The 14,085-nt window shown below is 39.4% G+C and overlaps 1 protein-coding gene across 1 annotated transcript in view; it reads left to right on the top strand.

Annotated features, from left to right (window-relative positions):
• SAMD3 (sterile alpha motif domain containing 3) overlaps positions 1-14,085 on the top strand; it is a 41,097-nt gene that overhangs the window by 9,691 nt on the left and 17,321 nt on the right. The window contains exons 4-6 of the mRNA XM_012734450.1: positions 7,066-7,251; positions 7,545-7,629; positions 12,194-12,361. Of these exons, the coding sequence (XP_012589904.1) occupies positions 7,066-7,251; positions 7,545-7,629; positions 12,194-12,361 (439 nt within the window). The remainder of the gene's footprint in view (positions 1-7,065; positions 7,252-7,544; positions 7,630-12,193; positions 12,362-14,085) is intronic.

The raw sequence follows: 14,085 nt of genomic DNA, 5'->3' as shown, positions 1-14,085 counted from the left end.
TTTTTTTTATGTTGCAAGAACATTTAAACTTTTAGATGTTGCTGTGGTAGCAAGTTTCAGAGTTGATGCTGTAAACCTGGGCATCCCAATCTATGTCACTCTGTACCATGCTTGGTGGATAAGCTCTGCTCACTTGCATATGGAGAAGATTGAAATGAAAATGGGAACCTTAAAATAGAGTGACGCGTAAGACACAATCTCCCAGTAGCAGGCAGGAGAACGTGGCGCTTGTCTCTCTTCCAAGGGTGAGCAAGTGGGAGGACCACCAATAGTGGTGTTCCAGACGTGATGTCAAAGTCCTGGAGTGGGGATGACTGTCCTTCACAAAAGAGTGTTCCACTTGTCCCTTGCTCTTCTCCCTCAAGGACGAGAGAAGAAAGCCGTTCACAAGGCTAGGTAAATACCAATCCCTGAAGGTAACCGATCATCTCCAGGAGGATTCTGTGGGAGAAGGTATCATTCGTAAACCTTGAAGTTTTCAAAACCAGGGCCCACTCATGAGCTATGACCGCAAAAGTCAACCAGGACTCAGTTTGAGTGTTTCATGAACTCTGGTTTTGTAAAGAAGTCTCATGGGTTGTAGCTGAAGACCAGTGAGATGCTGAGAAAATTCCTCTGGGGGATGTTCTTTGACAGCATTTAATAATTTTGTAATTCTCCATAGCCTCAGTCTACTTCCTATGTATATAGCAACTCCGTTGTGTATAGCAACTCCACTCCAATTCCCAGAGCTGCCTCTAAGACTGTGTCCCACTGGTGTTCATCTCTCAAATGTAAGCTCTGGCATTTCTCCTCACTGGCATGTTGACTTGCAACCTTGCTAGTCAATGGTTCCTTTGTTATAGATGAACTGTTTAATATTAAAGAGATCTCTTTTTTGCCAAGGAATTGTGTGAACCACAAGTTTGTGGAACTGTGGAGTTACTTGTCTGTCTTAGAATGATGTATTAAATATTTTGTATCTGAAACATTGCTACATTTTTCTAGAACATTTTTTTGTTACAAACTGTTCCACTTTATAATACAATAATAAAATAGAGGTATAGTTAACAAGATACAGGTGAGTGTCCATGGAGTTGTGTAAGGCCCTGTGGGGAGAGGAGTCTCCTAAGGCAAGGATTTTAAATGAACCTAGAAAAATGAGGGCAACTAAGTGTTGATGAGCTGCTGACACACACACAGTGTGCTCTGGAGGCTTAGTAAAGCTTGTAACTTGGCTGGATCAGAGTGTATGCAAGGGCAATAGTTGATAATCAGACAGTACACATAGACTGGACCATATTCCTAATTGTCCTAATCTTTGAGAATAAGGAATTTAAATTTGGACATTCACAAATTAAATACCATGATTTTCTTTCTCATAGAATCTGGAAATCATATCATCAGTTTTATTTGTGGATATTAATAAAGGGAGAGTGAGAAAATATCCTTGAATATGAGGGTCAACTAAATTAGAAGCAACAGTTTTGTACACAAAAGATTCCTCTGACTTATAAACCACCTTTCTGATTTAAGGTTTTATGTTCTCCCTAAAGCAAGATCACCACTTTCATGGGGGATAAAAGTAACTGCCAATACTTGATCTGTCAAAGGGAGTTTTATTGTAGAAACAAGGTCCAGGTATTTTTTTACAAGCACACATTTTAAATTCAGATATGTTAACAAGTCATAGTTATTTTTCTCTTCCTAAAGAGTCTCAGGAAAGCAAAGACTGATAATTACAGAATGGAACTGACTCAGAGCTGCCCTTAGAAACAGGAAGCAATAAAACTGCTTCAGGCCCGGTCCTGAAGATACTACTCGGCAAAATGATGAACATGATATGCTGGATCCCAGATGACCTGTCTGCCATGTTCATGGAACAGTGTCTGATTGCTAGGGATAGGAGAAACCCAACCCGCTATGTGATGGGTTATAGTGCTAGAAACAAGATTATCACACCTATAAGACGAACACTCAATTAGGAAAAGGATGAAGTTTGCAGAATGACAGAAGAAAAAAATCTAGTAATAACCAGTATTGAAAGTGAAGTTTCCACCACTTCATACAATTTGGCTTTAAACTGTGGGAATTTTATAATCAAAGTTAAGCTTACACTTTGTTTCCAGATAATTCCATCAATCTTTCAGAATCTAAAAAATTATTTGAAATTCTTTGACAGGGAACAGCCTCTGAAAATGGAAGATTCTAAGTTATTTGGGCTGCAAGTAACTCACTCTTGAGGTGCAGATAACAAACCACACAAACCCAGAGACAGTTCAGCTCCTGTAAAGACTCCAGCTTTACAAACAGACAGGAACCAGTGAATAACCTTTCAGAATAAATTGATTCAAAAGACAATAGCTGAAGTGGTTGTCAGAGGCTTCATCAAAGTAGATAAAATACTATGATCAGGACAAATGTAGTTGTTCAGCAACAGCCAACCATCCATGGGCCATGCTTCACTTCCAGCTCTCTGTGGCTTTTGTAAGTCTTGTTCTTCTCTCAGAGAGTTTTGTTATGGAATCTCCCTCTCAGTATCCACTTCATCATCACCACAAGGTTACTCAGTACCAGAAAGATCTCTTTATGGGAATCTGGGACACTGGAAAGCTAACAGAGATTTTACTGTTGAATAGCATTATTCATATTTGTTCAAAGAAAGGGGGAGCTGAAACTTCACTTTTGATAATTGACCATTACTAGATTTCTTATCTTCTGTAATTCATCTTGCAAACTGATCTGTATAACAGATCAGTATAACAGGTGTGATAATCTTGTTACCTAGCTTTAGTTCCTCTGTCCAGACCGCAAATTGCCAGCTCTGAGTTGGTAGATGATTATTCAACCTAACCAAAGCCATGAATCCAGAAATTGAGTTACTTGTTTCTCGTGAGCATGGTTACCACGTCCAACAAGATACTGCTTTGTGTGCTGAATCCCTGGGATTTGCCTTGGGTTAAGGGGTAGCCTGGGAAATCTTTGATCAACTCCATTTGATCCCTGCACTGATGACTTGCTGAAGTTAATGTTTATGTAAAGTTGGGTGGGTCAAGGAAAAGGTTTTATGGCTTAGGCTTAGGGAATAAAGTGAGAACTCAGAATTAGAAAAATGAGCAATTACCCCTATTTTTTCCTATCTCTTTTCTTCTTGTTTTTCATATTGGATTATTTCTGTTGTTTTATCTTTAGTTCCACTGACAGCTTTTTAGATGATCACCATTCTGCTGCTAATTCTTCTTACATTTTAATTTTTAACATTTTTTATTCTAAAATGTCTACTTGTTTCTTTTTATAATTTCTCTTTCACTGCAAAAATACTATTATTTTAATAATTAGCATATTTTTTCTTTGTCACTGAACATATATATAGCCACCTTAGACTGCCATAAAGATATACCATGGACTGGGTAGCTCAAACAATACAAAAATATTTTTCATGGCTGTGGAGCCTGGAAAGTCCAAGATAAAGGTGTCAGCTGATTTGCTTTCTGGTGAAAGTTCTCTTCTTTGCTTGCAGAGGGCTACCTTATCTGTGTCCTCAGAGAAAGAGAAAGAGAGCACATTCTCTGATGTCTCATATAAAGACACTTATTCTATCATATCAGAGTCTGATCCTTCTAATCTTTAATTATTTTTTAATACCTTATCTCCCATACAGTTGCATTGGGGTTTACAGTTTCAACATATGACACAAATAAGTCTACAGCAAATTAAAACCTTATTTCAAAAAGAAAAGTTTGTGAATTGCTTTAGACATTTTGAATTGAAATGAACAAAGGACAGAGCTCTCGAATGAAACACGAAAGATAGAAAATTATTGTAGATAGATTTATAATCCTCGACATCAGTATGACTCAGATCTGAGGATAGGGGGTGAAATCTCTGATAGAGAAGTCACAGATCAATATAAAGGATTAAGAGAGCAAAGATAAAACTATGTGTAAACTCTCACAGAAAGTGAAGAAGGAGTAAGTCAGCAAATAGAACAAATTATTGTAGAGATAGGAAGAGAGGCAGGAACATAAAATAGCATCAAAGAAGGTAAGAATTAGTCAATACAGTTAAATCAAATAGAAAGGTCTTGAAAATGCCATTGCCAAAAGGTTCAGGATTTTTAAATTAGGAAATCATTATTGATTTAAAGGAAGCAATCTCGGTAAAGTGATTGGAAAAAATTATTGTATAAGAGGCTAAGGAAAATACAGATGGCAGTATTTGGAGCATAAATGGAAATAATTTACCAAAGGAACCACTAAAATGCTCAAAATATTCCCAAGAGCAAATTGAATTTAGACCTGCTCAAGTAACTATTCCTCCCATCTAACAGATTCATTCTTTCCAAAGACTTCATTGTGCACCAACTTTATAAGCAAAGTTTATAATTTTATAGAAGTTTATAATTTCTTATACACTAGAAATAAAGCAGATAGTCCCTGACCTCATGCAATAGCTCTAACTCTTCTGCCCTCCACCAAGGCTTTACAACTGTGCACTAAGATTTTTCTTGAGCAGATGTTTATTGGAACCTGTTCTTAATAGGCCGTCCTCCTTATTCATGTCTAAATTTTGGGAACACGAGGATTATCAGGTGATTTTTCACCCTTGCTAATTTTAGGTAGAGGTCTAAAAAAACTATAGTCCATAGTTATTCTCACAGGTGTGAGGTGATATCTCATTCTTGTTTTGATTTGCATTACATAACAAGTGATGATGAATTTTTTTTCATGTGCCTATAGGCCACCTACATGTCTTCTTTGGAGTAGTATAGATCTTTTTAATCCAATGCAATATCACATTATGGATGAGAGCATTGTGTCTGTAGATACCTGATTCCAAATTAAAATTAGTTTTTAATTTCTGATGAATATCTTTCCTTATGTGATGTTAGTTTTGACTGGTATTAGTTGGCATAGTATTCTAGTCACGTCCATAATTGCTTATAGTTTCAATGTAAAGAAAAGGAAAAGAGATGTCTTTGATTTTGCCAACTGACCGTACTAGGAGCAAGATGGAATGCCTGGCTTCCAGCAAACTTGTATGTGTTTGCCTACATCCTGGTCATTTGTTATAAATAATACCATGCTATATAGTCCTTACCCTGATGCTGGAAAGAAGAGACATATAGAAAAATATGTAGAATAAGAAAGTAAAGAACCAGAAAAACCCCTGGTGGTAAAAAGGGTTACGTTTCACCACTCTGAAGTTATTGGCTGCCACTATAGCATAAGTTCTATCCCCTGCTCCCGAGGAGGTGACTCACATGATGCCACAGACCTCTCCTGTCTCGCCTGCTGCTCCTCAGCAGTGTACTTACTTCACTGCTCTGCCTGTTCTGTTCTGCACTCTGTCTTTGGTGAATCATCTCACCCTGCCCGCCACCTCTGACTGCACCCCAGATCCTGTGTGCAGAAATAAAATAAATCTTTTTAAAAATTATACCAACCCCAGTTTTATAGCATTGCAGTAGTGAAATTATCTGTTAATAGGGTACTAATACAAGATTCCAATCTCAAAAACTTAAGGGGTCCTATGACCAGTTTGCTACTAGAAACTCCCAGAGGAAATGAGATTAATGCTACACTGTTATTCTGAAGTTAACCAATACCTGTGCAGTTACATCACATTTTTAAAAACTCTGAAAAGGCACAGCAGACAGTGAACTGAAACTGCCATTACTTTACATTCTTGGTTTGAGTAGATTAAGGAGAGATCATGAGAGAAAGAAGCAAACTAGTAGCTAATAGAATGTGGAAAGAAATACGGATTTTAGAAGAGAAATTGCTAGATCTTTAGGTTCCCCAATAAACATTGATTGAAATGAATGAATAAAATGAGAGTGAAACATACTGGAAAATCATTGGATGGAAGCACAGATTTCTTCTGGGAATTACCTGTTGTACAAAATCAGGTATTAAATTATTGATGTGTTTATTTTAGTTGAGGCATATTTTCGTGGATACAATGACCATGGAAAAGGTGAAAAAAAAAAAGGAGTGCTATTTCCTCATAAAGAGAGGAGAGTTTGTTCCTTTTTCCTTTCTTCCCATGCTTCATTATACCTCATGAATTTTTATCAGAAGTGACCTAAATTTCTAAGGAAAGCTTGGCCTTTCAAAACTCATCTTATTTTTGTTTGCACTTCTAAGGATCCCATGGTTATGCCAGAAAGTTAACCTACTTAGGCTGATTTAGGAAGTCTTTCTTTTGTCTTCAACTTGACTTGCCTCTATAACTTCACCTCCATTCCAATCAGTCTGAGTAATGGAATGGACTGAAAGCTACCTAGAACCGCTGAGTAGCTTGTTTGGAGATTTTATTGTAGAACTATCGTTATACACCTAATGATCTGTGACTAAATTTATGATTTTCTGAACATCTTAGTGAGGTAAAATTCAATATAAACAAAATCCACACGTTTAAATTGTACAGCTCAATTCATGTTAGCAGTTGTGTACAGATGTACTGCCATCATTTTACAATCCATTTTGCAACACTTTCTACATGCAAAAAATTCCCTTCTTTGTTTTTAGAGTCACTCTCCACTCCCACCTACAGGCCCAGGCACCTCTGACCTGATTTCTGTAGGTACAGTTACCTTAGCTTTTTATGGCAACTTCATCTGAATGGAATTGGAATAACTTTTATTTTTAACTTAGAAGCTAAGTTGACCACATTAAAATAGTCAAAGATCAACTAAACAACAGCAGAGTAAATCAATAGAGAGCTTGACTTATTTCGGTTCTAAGATTTTATTCTATGCCTCTTTGCTGACCACCATTTTTTTTCTTGAACTACGCATTACATATTGCTTCTTCAAGACCTATGGATCAATTTTCTTCATGCTTCACTTTCTATATAGTGCACATTAATATGACATTTTCTCCAGAACCACAAGCATTTGTGTTCAAGTACCTAATGAGTCCTCAAAAATTTGAAGATTGGTGAATGGAAAGAAAATTGATTAATTCATAAATATAGGTCTTGGGAAACTGGTTTATATAATAACTTCTCACGATGTAATAATTAATAAGTTGCATGTATTTGGAATAGAATTTTACCTTTGTGTGTGTGTGTTTTTAACAGAAGAAATGTGAAACATACTGTAGCAAGGAATAAGGCATTGCAGTGGGCTAAGTCTTATGCTTTACCAGAGTTTCCCTATGATGTCAAATGCATGTTAGCAGAACGAAAGTGCCCTGATCACAGCATGAGGATAAGAATCATCGAGTTTCTCCAGGCTGACATGACCAAGTATCTGGAAGGCTCTCTGTGAGTAATAATGGGGCTTACTTGCTGCTTGGTATGAAGTCCAGTACTGTCTACTCATATAACATCAGTTTTGTGACATAGAGTTGAATGTCTACATGGCTAGATAGAACAAATGAAGGGAAGTAACTAAAATATATACTGTGATATATGAATCACATTAAATATAAGTTAAAATAAATGCTTATAACTTTGAAAAGTAAGGATATAGTTTCAAAGAATCGAGTGCAATTGGGATGCATCTTTAAGGAATGCATGTGAGGCGCTTGCCTTGAAAATCTCCTTGTGCTGAACAGGTATCCCACCACCCAGCAGTACAACGACGTGGTCAACGCGCTGCTGCAGGCCCACCCTTTCCTGGACGAGGATGGCTGTGGCTTTGTAAGTGTACCCCGGGCCATCTGTGCATCTCAGCCCACCTTTAATAATGACTTTGCATTGTCCAGTAATTTTATCACTCATTCCCCTTTCCTCACTCTCTCTAACTTCTTTTGCTTTAATAGGCTTCTTATTTAGAGCAGTGTCAAGTTCTTAGTAAAATCGAGAGGAAGGTACAGAGTACAGAAGCTGCTCCCACATAGGCGTAGCCTTCACCTCCTTCTCCCTTATTATTGGCCCCACCAGTGTGATCATTTGTTACAATTGATGACCCTCTATGGTCATATAATCACCCAAAGTCTATAGTTTACATGAGGGTTTGCTCTTAGTATTGTACCTCCTATGGGTTTAGACAAATGTATCCATTTGTTTTTTTAAAGATTTAATTTATGCATACAAGAGCTGGGGTGTCGGCTGGATGTGGGGGTGCAGGGGTGGTGGTGGGAGGATTTACCAGAGACAGAGTGGGGAGCAGAACAAGCAGATCTACTGAAATACACTGCTGAGGGGAGCGGTAGGCCAGACAGGAGAGACCTGCTGCGCCATGTGGGTCAGCTCCCTGGCCGGGGGTCAAACTTGTGCTGCAGTGGCTGCTGATAGCGTCATAGGCCTGTATCCATTATTATCATATCCTGTGGAGTTTATTCACTGCCCTAAAACTCCTCTGTGTTCTGTCAGCTTATCTCTGCCTTGTGCCTTTCGTGTCCTCTTGTGTCTCTGTCATTGTCTGTCTTCTTCTTATTCAAAGCTGTTTGAAGGCTCATGTATAATGACGAGACTTTAGGAAGTACCTTTATGAGAACAACCATAGAAAGAGATGGGCATGCGGTGTCCACTTCAGTGCTGTCATCAGTGGACCATTTCTTGCCTTCAGTTTAGGCCCAGAGACTTGTCTGTCTCTAAGACGCCTCAACCTCCAGCCTCACCCATTCTCTTGCCTCTGCTCTGTCCTGATAAAAACAGTCCTAGAGATAATCTGAACCAGCCATTCTCAATGCTGGCTGTATATTAAGACCCTCAGAGATGCTGATCTAATTGAGCTAAAGCAGGGACACTAATATTTTAAGAAGTTCCCCAAATGATTCTGAAGTACCATCTGTGTTGAGAAATGCTGTTCTAGATATTTCAGTACAAATTTTGTTATCTTGACTGCCTATTTCTTGGCTTTAAAGCCCTGCTCAACAATGTAAATATATTTAATAGAACTGAGCTGTACAGTTAAACATAATTAAGTTGGTAAAAATGGAGCATTGGGCATTGGAACTATAGGATCTAAGGAACAATTAGGAAGAACCACAACTACATGTACATAATGGCAGACTGCCTGGCACACACATACATGTTAGAGCCACATCTACAGGTGGTAGATGGTTTTGTACCTTTTCATCTTGGAAATCTGTGTTTTTTGTGAAAATATAGAATGTAAGCAGTAAGGTCCATTTTGAACAACCAAGGATCCGTGCTGATATCTGTCATAGGACATCAGATGATCACAGGCCTATTTTATGTTTGTAATTTTCTCCACAGCCCTTCTACTTAGAAAACTATGGAGAAGGGAAATGATTATTCAATGGCACAAATATGTGCTACTGAGGTGTCTGTGTAATGAACTCGAGGTGTCAGGCATGTAGCAGGTGCTCAGTTAATACTAGTTGACTGCAGACTCATGTGGGCGACTGAATTTGATTTGTCATTTTCTGTATCTGTAAGACAATAAATAAGGGAAAAAGGGAGAAGCTGGGAAGAAGAAATTGACAATTTAGAAATGTCCTTGCTATTAATTGCTATAATACCTCCCCCTCAACCAGCAAGTCTAGAACTTCAGAGCAACAGGATCCATAAGGGAGAAAAAGCATTTGCACTATTTCACAGCTCGTGGCTAAGAAGAGAAAACACCATCGTTTTTTTCTGTGCTGTTGTAGAACAGTGTTGGTGGGGTCTAGAGTCACCAGCCTGTGGGAGGTGGCGAAGTGTTTCTCACATAGTCAGGAGCCTTGTCAGTGCTGATGCGAGTCCTCCAAACTCACGCTTCAGCTCCTCACCAGGGCTGCCGAAGGGTTTTATTAGAAATAGTTTTCAAGTTATCTTCCACAAGCAGCTATTCACTTGAGTCTTTGTGGAAGGGTTTCATGAAAAGTTGTTGACAAATATCTTCTGGGAGTAGGTAGTCTTCAAAAACTTGACAGAACTGAATTTATTGTTCCATTTCATAGTTTAGGAAACTCATATGAAGAGGTTACTTGTTAAGGATTTTTTGGCTAATAGCGTTTTAGCCAAACTGAGATCTGGAGGCAGAGAAGAGCTAACTGGATAACAGCAGGATGGGACAAAAGAGGGAGAGAACTTTTCAGGCCCAAAGCAAAAGCCCAGCTAAGGGAGGCAGTTTTGGGGACATCTTGAGAAAGAAGCCCACACGTAGTCCGTGTCTCTGCTCTCCCAAACAATTTACAAGTCAGACATACTCTTCCAGAGCTGAAATCTGACCATTGACCCTTTCAATGTGGTCTGGAAACGTTCTTAATGTGAGTCTTCAGCCAAGTTATCTAAAAAGCTTTAAGAATACAGACATCTGGGTTCCATTAGACCTGCTAAATCAAAATCTCTTAAGCCTAAACCAGCAAAATGAGCATCACCTGGAAACTCATAAGAAATGAATATTCTTAGCTCTAACCTTGACCTACTGATTCAGGGACTCTGAGGGTGGGGTTTAGTGAATTATTTGCAAACCATTGCTTTAGCAGAAGGTCCAAAGGTAAATTCCCAGTGAGACTCTGAGGTAGCCTTGTTACAGACACATTTAGAAAGCTCTTTGGCAATCCTTCTGGATTGGTCTGGCTTCTCTTCTGCCTTCTTTTCTATCCATTCTTGACCATTCCATAACCTGAACTCTGTATACCACCTAAGCACAGATCTTGACAGTTCTCTTTATAGTAACAATTCCCTTTTATCCATTACCTAAGCCTCTTTATCTGTCTGTCCACCCCCTCACCTAGCAATTCCCAATGCCATCTCAATCCCCTTCACCCATTTCCCTAATCCTTAAACCTAAGCCTCAATTTAAAGGCACTTCTTTTTTTCTTTTTAAAGATTATTTATGTATGCATACAGACCTGGGGTACAAGCCAGAGGTACAGGAGCGGTAAGAGGATTTACCAGAGACAGAGTGGGGAGCAGAACAAGCAGGTTAACAAAATATATGGCTGAAGGGAGCAATGGGCAAGACAGGAGAAGTCTGCTGCTGTGCCATGTGGGTCACCTCTGGGGCCTAGTAGTGCTGTCTTCATACTGCTGTGCTGTAATTCATTGTACCACTAAGGCACTGTTACAGGGCAAGGAGACAGGGGCACCCCTGAGCCCCCAAACCTGCCTGCTCTAAATAGGTTCTGCCATCCACCACATCAAGATCAAACATATAAGACTTTGATGGAAAGGAACTTTAATACAGTGAGTATACAGCCCAGAAGACAACGAATATAATTTTAAATCAAACACCTGAAGTTACCCATCTCCTCGTGGGCAAAAGTCCACCCAAAGGGATTGCTCTAAAGCAAGGTCTGAAAGCCCGCTGCAAGATTAAAGCATCTTCTGGTCGGACCCAAAGGGTCAGAAATGGCCAGACAAGTCTGGGAGTAAAAAAGCACAATCAAAATTAATATAAACACGGCCATAGTCACCTCCTCATGGGTCTCTCACCCACATCTCTTTCAACCAGTCAGGGCCAAGAAAACAAGCATGGTTTCTTCACATGTCTCCCTTTGCTCCATGTGGCTTCCTCAGGTCTCCTGGCTCTCCATCCTACTTCCTTCTTCAGATTCCTCTGCTTCTCAGTTCTACCCTCCTCCTGGGTGGGGCATGGAACCTGGAACTTCCCCTTTTCCTAGGCCCATCCTGAAACAGCACTTCTTACAGGAAGGCTTCTGTGGCCTAATACAATGTAAAACAAGGCTCTCTCTGTTCTCCTCTTTTAGCACTTTTTACTCAATATTAAAATTACTTGGGCCTCTAAGACTAAAAACCAAGTCTGTATGTACCCTCCACCCTCCCAGGCTAAAAACCTGATTTTTTTCTATGTTTGAAACAATATGTACTCCCACAGATATTTAGGTAGTAAAAGGCCAAAAGTGAATGGCAAAAAATGACAGAAAAAAAAATGTTTAAAGATGTGACAGATGTGTCATGATATATGTATTAGCCACTATCAGTTATTTTCTAGAACCTGAGGAAAGTGAAATGGTGTTGTGGAAAGAGCAGAGTATAAGTGAAAATATCCAGTTTGGGGAATTAGAAAATCTAGATTCAAGAGCCAGCAGGTTTACTCAATAGCTATGACTTCAGGAAAGTATTTTTATTTCTCTGACTCTGTTTTCTTAGTTATAATTTAGGGGGTTGTATTTTTACAGATTTATCACAAAGCTATTGTGATTCTAAATGGAAGGTAAATAGGTTATTTATTTACTATGATGTGAAAGTAATTTAAAGACTGGGAGTGATAGACGAAGATTTTATTGTTTGTAGAGGATTAGCCAGTCTCCTTGAAGATTAACTGTCCTGCTTTGTTATATTACAGTTTTTGTGGAAACGAGCCCTCAAAGATCGCTTTAAATACGTCCGAAGACCCATAGAAGATGATGAACAAGTGATGAGAAATAAGTGTAAATTTGGACACCGAAGAGGCCAAACAAGGAAATCTCCTGCTGATGCAAGATTTGATGAAATTAAAATTGCCCACATAAAAGTAAGATTAAATCTTTAATTGTTCTGACAACTTATTGATAGGTTGATTAAAAAAAAAATAATGACATCTAAAATCATTAAAACAAAATAAGTTACCCTTTTGAAGATTTCAGTCTGTGATCAGAAACCAAGAAAATCTATAGTTTGCATGATTATTAACAAGGTGAATGAGATTGTTTTCTAAAGAAGACATTCCAAAACAGTTTGAGCAGAGTCAATTGTGGAACATCCTAAGTTTGTACTTTACAACTGTCAGAAAACACAGGAGGAACCATTAAATTGTGTGTCTTTGAATAAATTTTTTGTTTCACTTCTAAAATGCATTCTATGTTCTGGCTGTTCTTTGTGGCATCCCCAGCCCTCCTTATCTTGGGAATATTATCTTGGTGCCCAGAGTTCCTGCTTGTCAACAAGGTGTAGTGTCTTGAAAAGGGCTTCTCCTCAAGGGTAAAAGTTCCAGTCTGAGGAACACACAGGGAAACCAGTATCTGCTCAGAACAGCTGGCAGCTATTAGAATGGAGATGACATGCAAATACTGGCAAGAATAATGTAGCCCCCAGGCAAGAGCCCTGGTCATTCCACCCTCTCTTGACACCCTTAATCCTATCACCTTTGTCCTCAACATAAATACAAGTCTGCATGTGGATGGCTACACTTCCGGTGTATCCTTCTAGGCTTCTCTCTGCTCCCCTGGACTCTGAGAACCCTTACCCTCATCCTGCACTGCTCACCCTCCAGACAACAGTCTTATTGCTACAATGTTTGCCATGCTTACCCTGTAGGGGTTAGTAGCCTCCAGCCTTGTGCTTTCAGGAAGGAAGGTCATCTACATTCTTGAAACAAAACTCTACCCTGCCCATTCTTTACTCAGAAGGTGCCCCACACCAGCCCAGAGGGAGCCCCAAGGAACTGCAGGCTGAGAGCATACATAATGTCTGGAAATCCCTCCCTCAGCAACAGGTTTGCTGTATATAATATCCACCTGGGTCCTAATTATCTCAGCTCCTAATTATCTCAGTCCCACAACTGCCTCAGTTCTCAAATACCCTCAGAAACAAAAATACACCCTCCTCTTAGAAGTAGATTGAACGACTTAGGTAGCAATGTCCAAATTAGCAGAATAGAAGTTAAATCTCACATTCCCCCACTTCTTTGTCCCTCAATCTAGTATGAATGCAGTAGTCCCCCTTAATTCACAGGGGCTACGCTCTAAGACACCCAGTGGGTCTGCAATTACCAGTGGTGCTGAGTCCTACGGAGAGGAAAATGCTGGGCAGGCAGGAAGCTGGAAAACATTTTTTTTTCTGTCAAATTTGGGAAGGGGCTTGGCTAAATTGGAGGAAGAGTTTGGGAACATGTAAAGGAGGACAAGTTACTTTCATTTGTTTCTGTTGTTTTTCCTTAGTGGTTAGGAGGAATGAATCAGTTATTTGACGGTAAATGACTGGATGAAGGAAGATGGGTTTCTTGGGCTTCAGGGTATGGTATCCAGGCAGATGCAGGGTATGAGTCTGAGCAAAGCCCACCCCACAGGTCTTTTGTCCCAAACCCTCCTCCTATCCCAATGTCCTAGGCCAGTTGAGCAACGCTTCATCTCACTATGTTACGGGGCAGGGAGAGAGGGGCACCCCTGAGCCCCCAAACCTGCCTGCTCTAAATAGGTTCTGCCATCTGCCATATCAAGATAAGACATAAGTGCTTTAATGGAAAGGAACTTTAATACA

This window comes from Condylura cristata, unplaced genomic scaffold, assembly GCF_000260355.1.
Source record: "Condylura cristata isolate star-nosed mole 26May11 unplaced genomic scaffold, ConCri1.0 scaffold00001, whole genome shotgun sequence".
NCBI lineage: Eukaryota > Metazoa > Chordata > Mammalia > Eulipotyphla > Talpidae > Condylura > Condylura cristata.
This window is presented reverse-complemented; position numbering and strand designations above follow the sequence as displayed.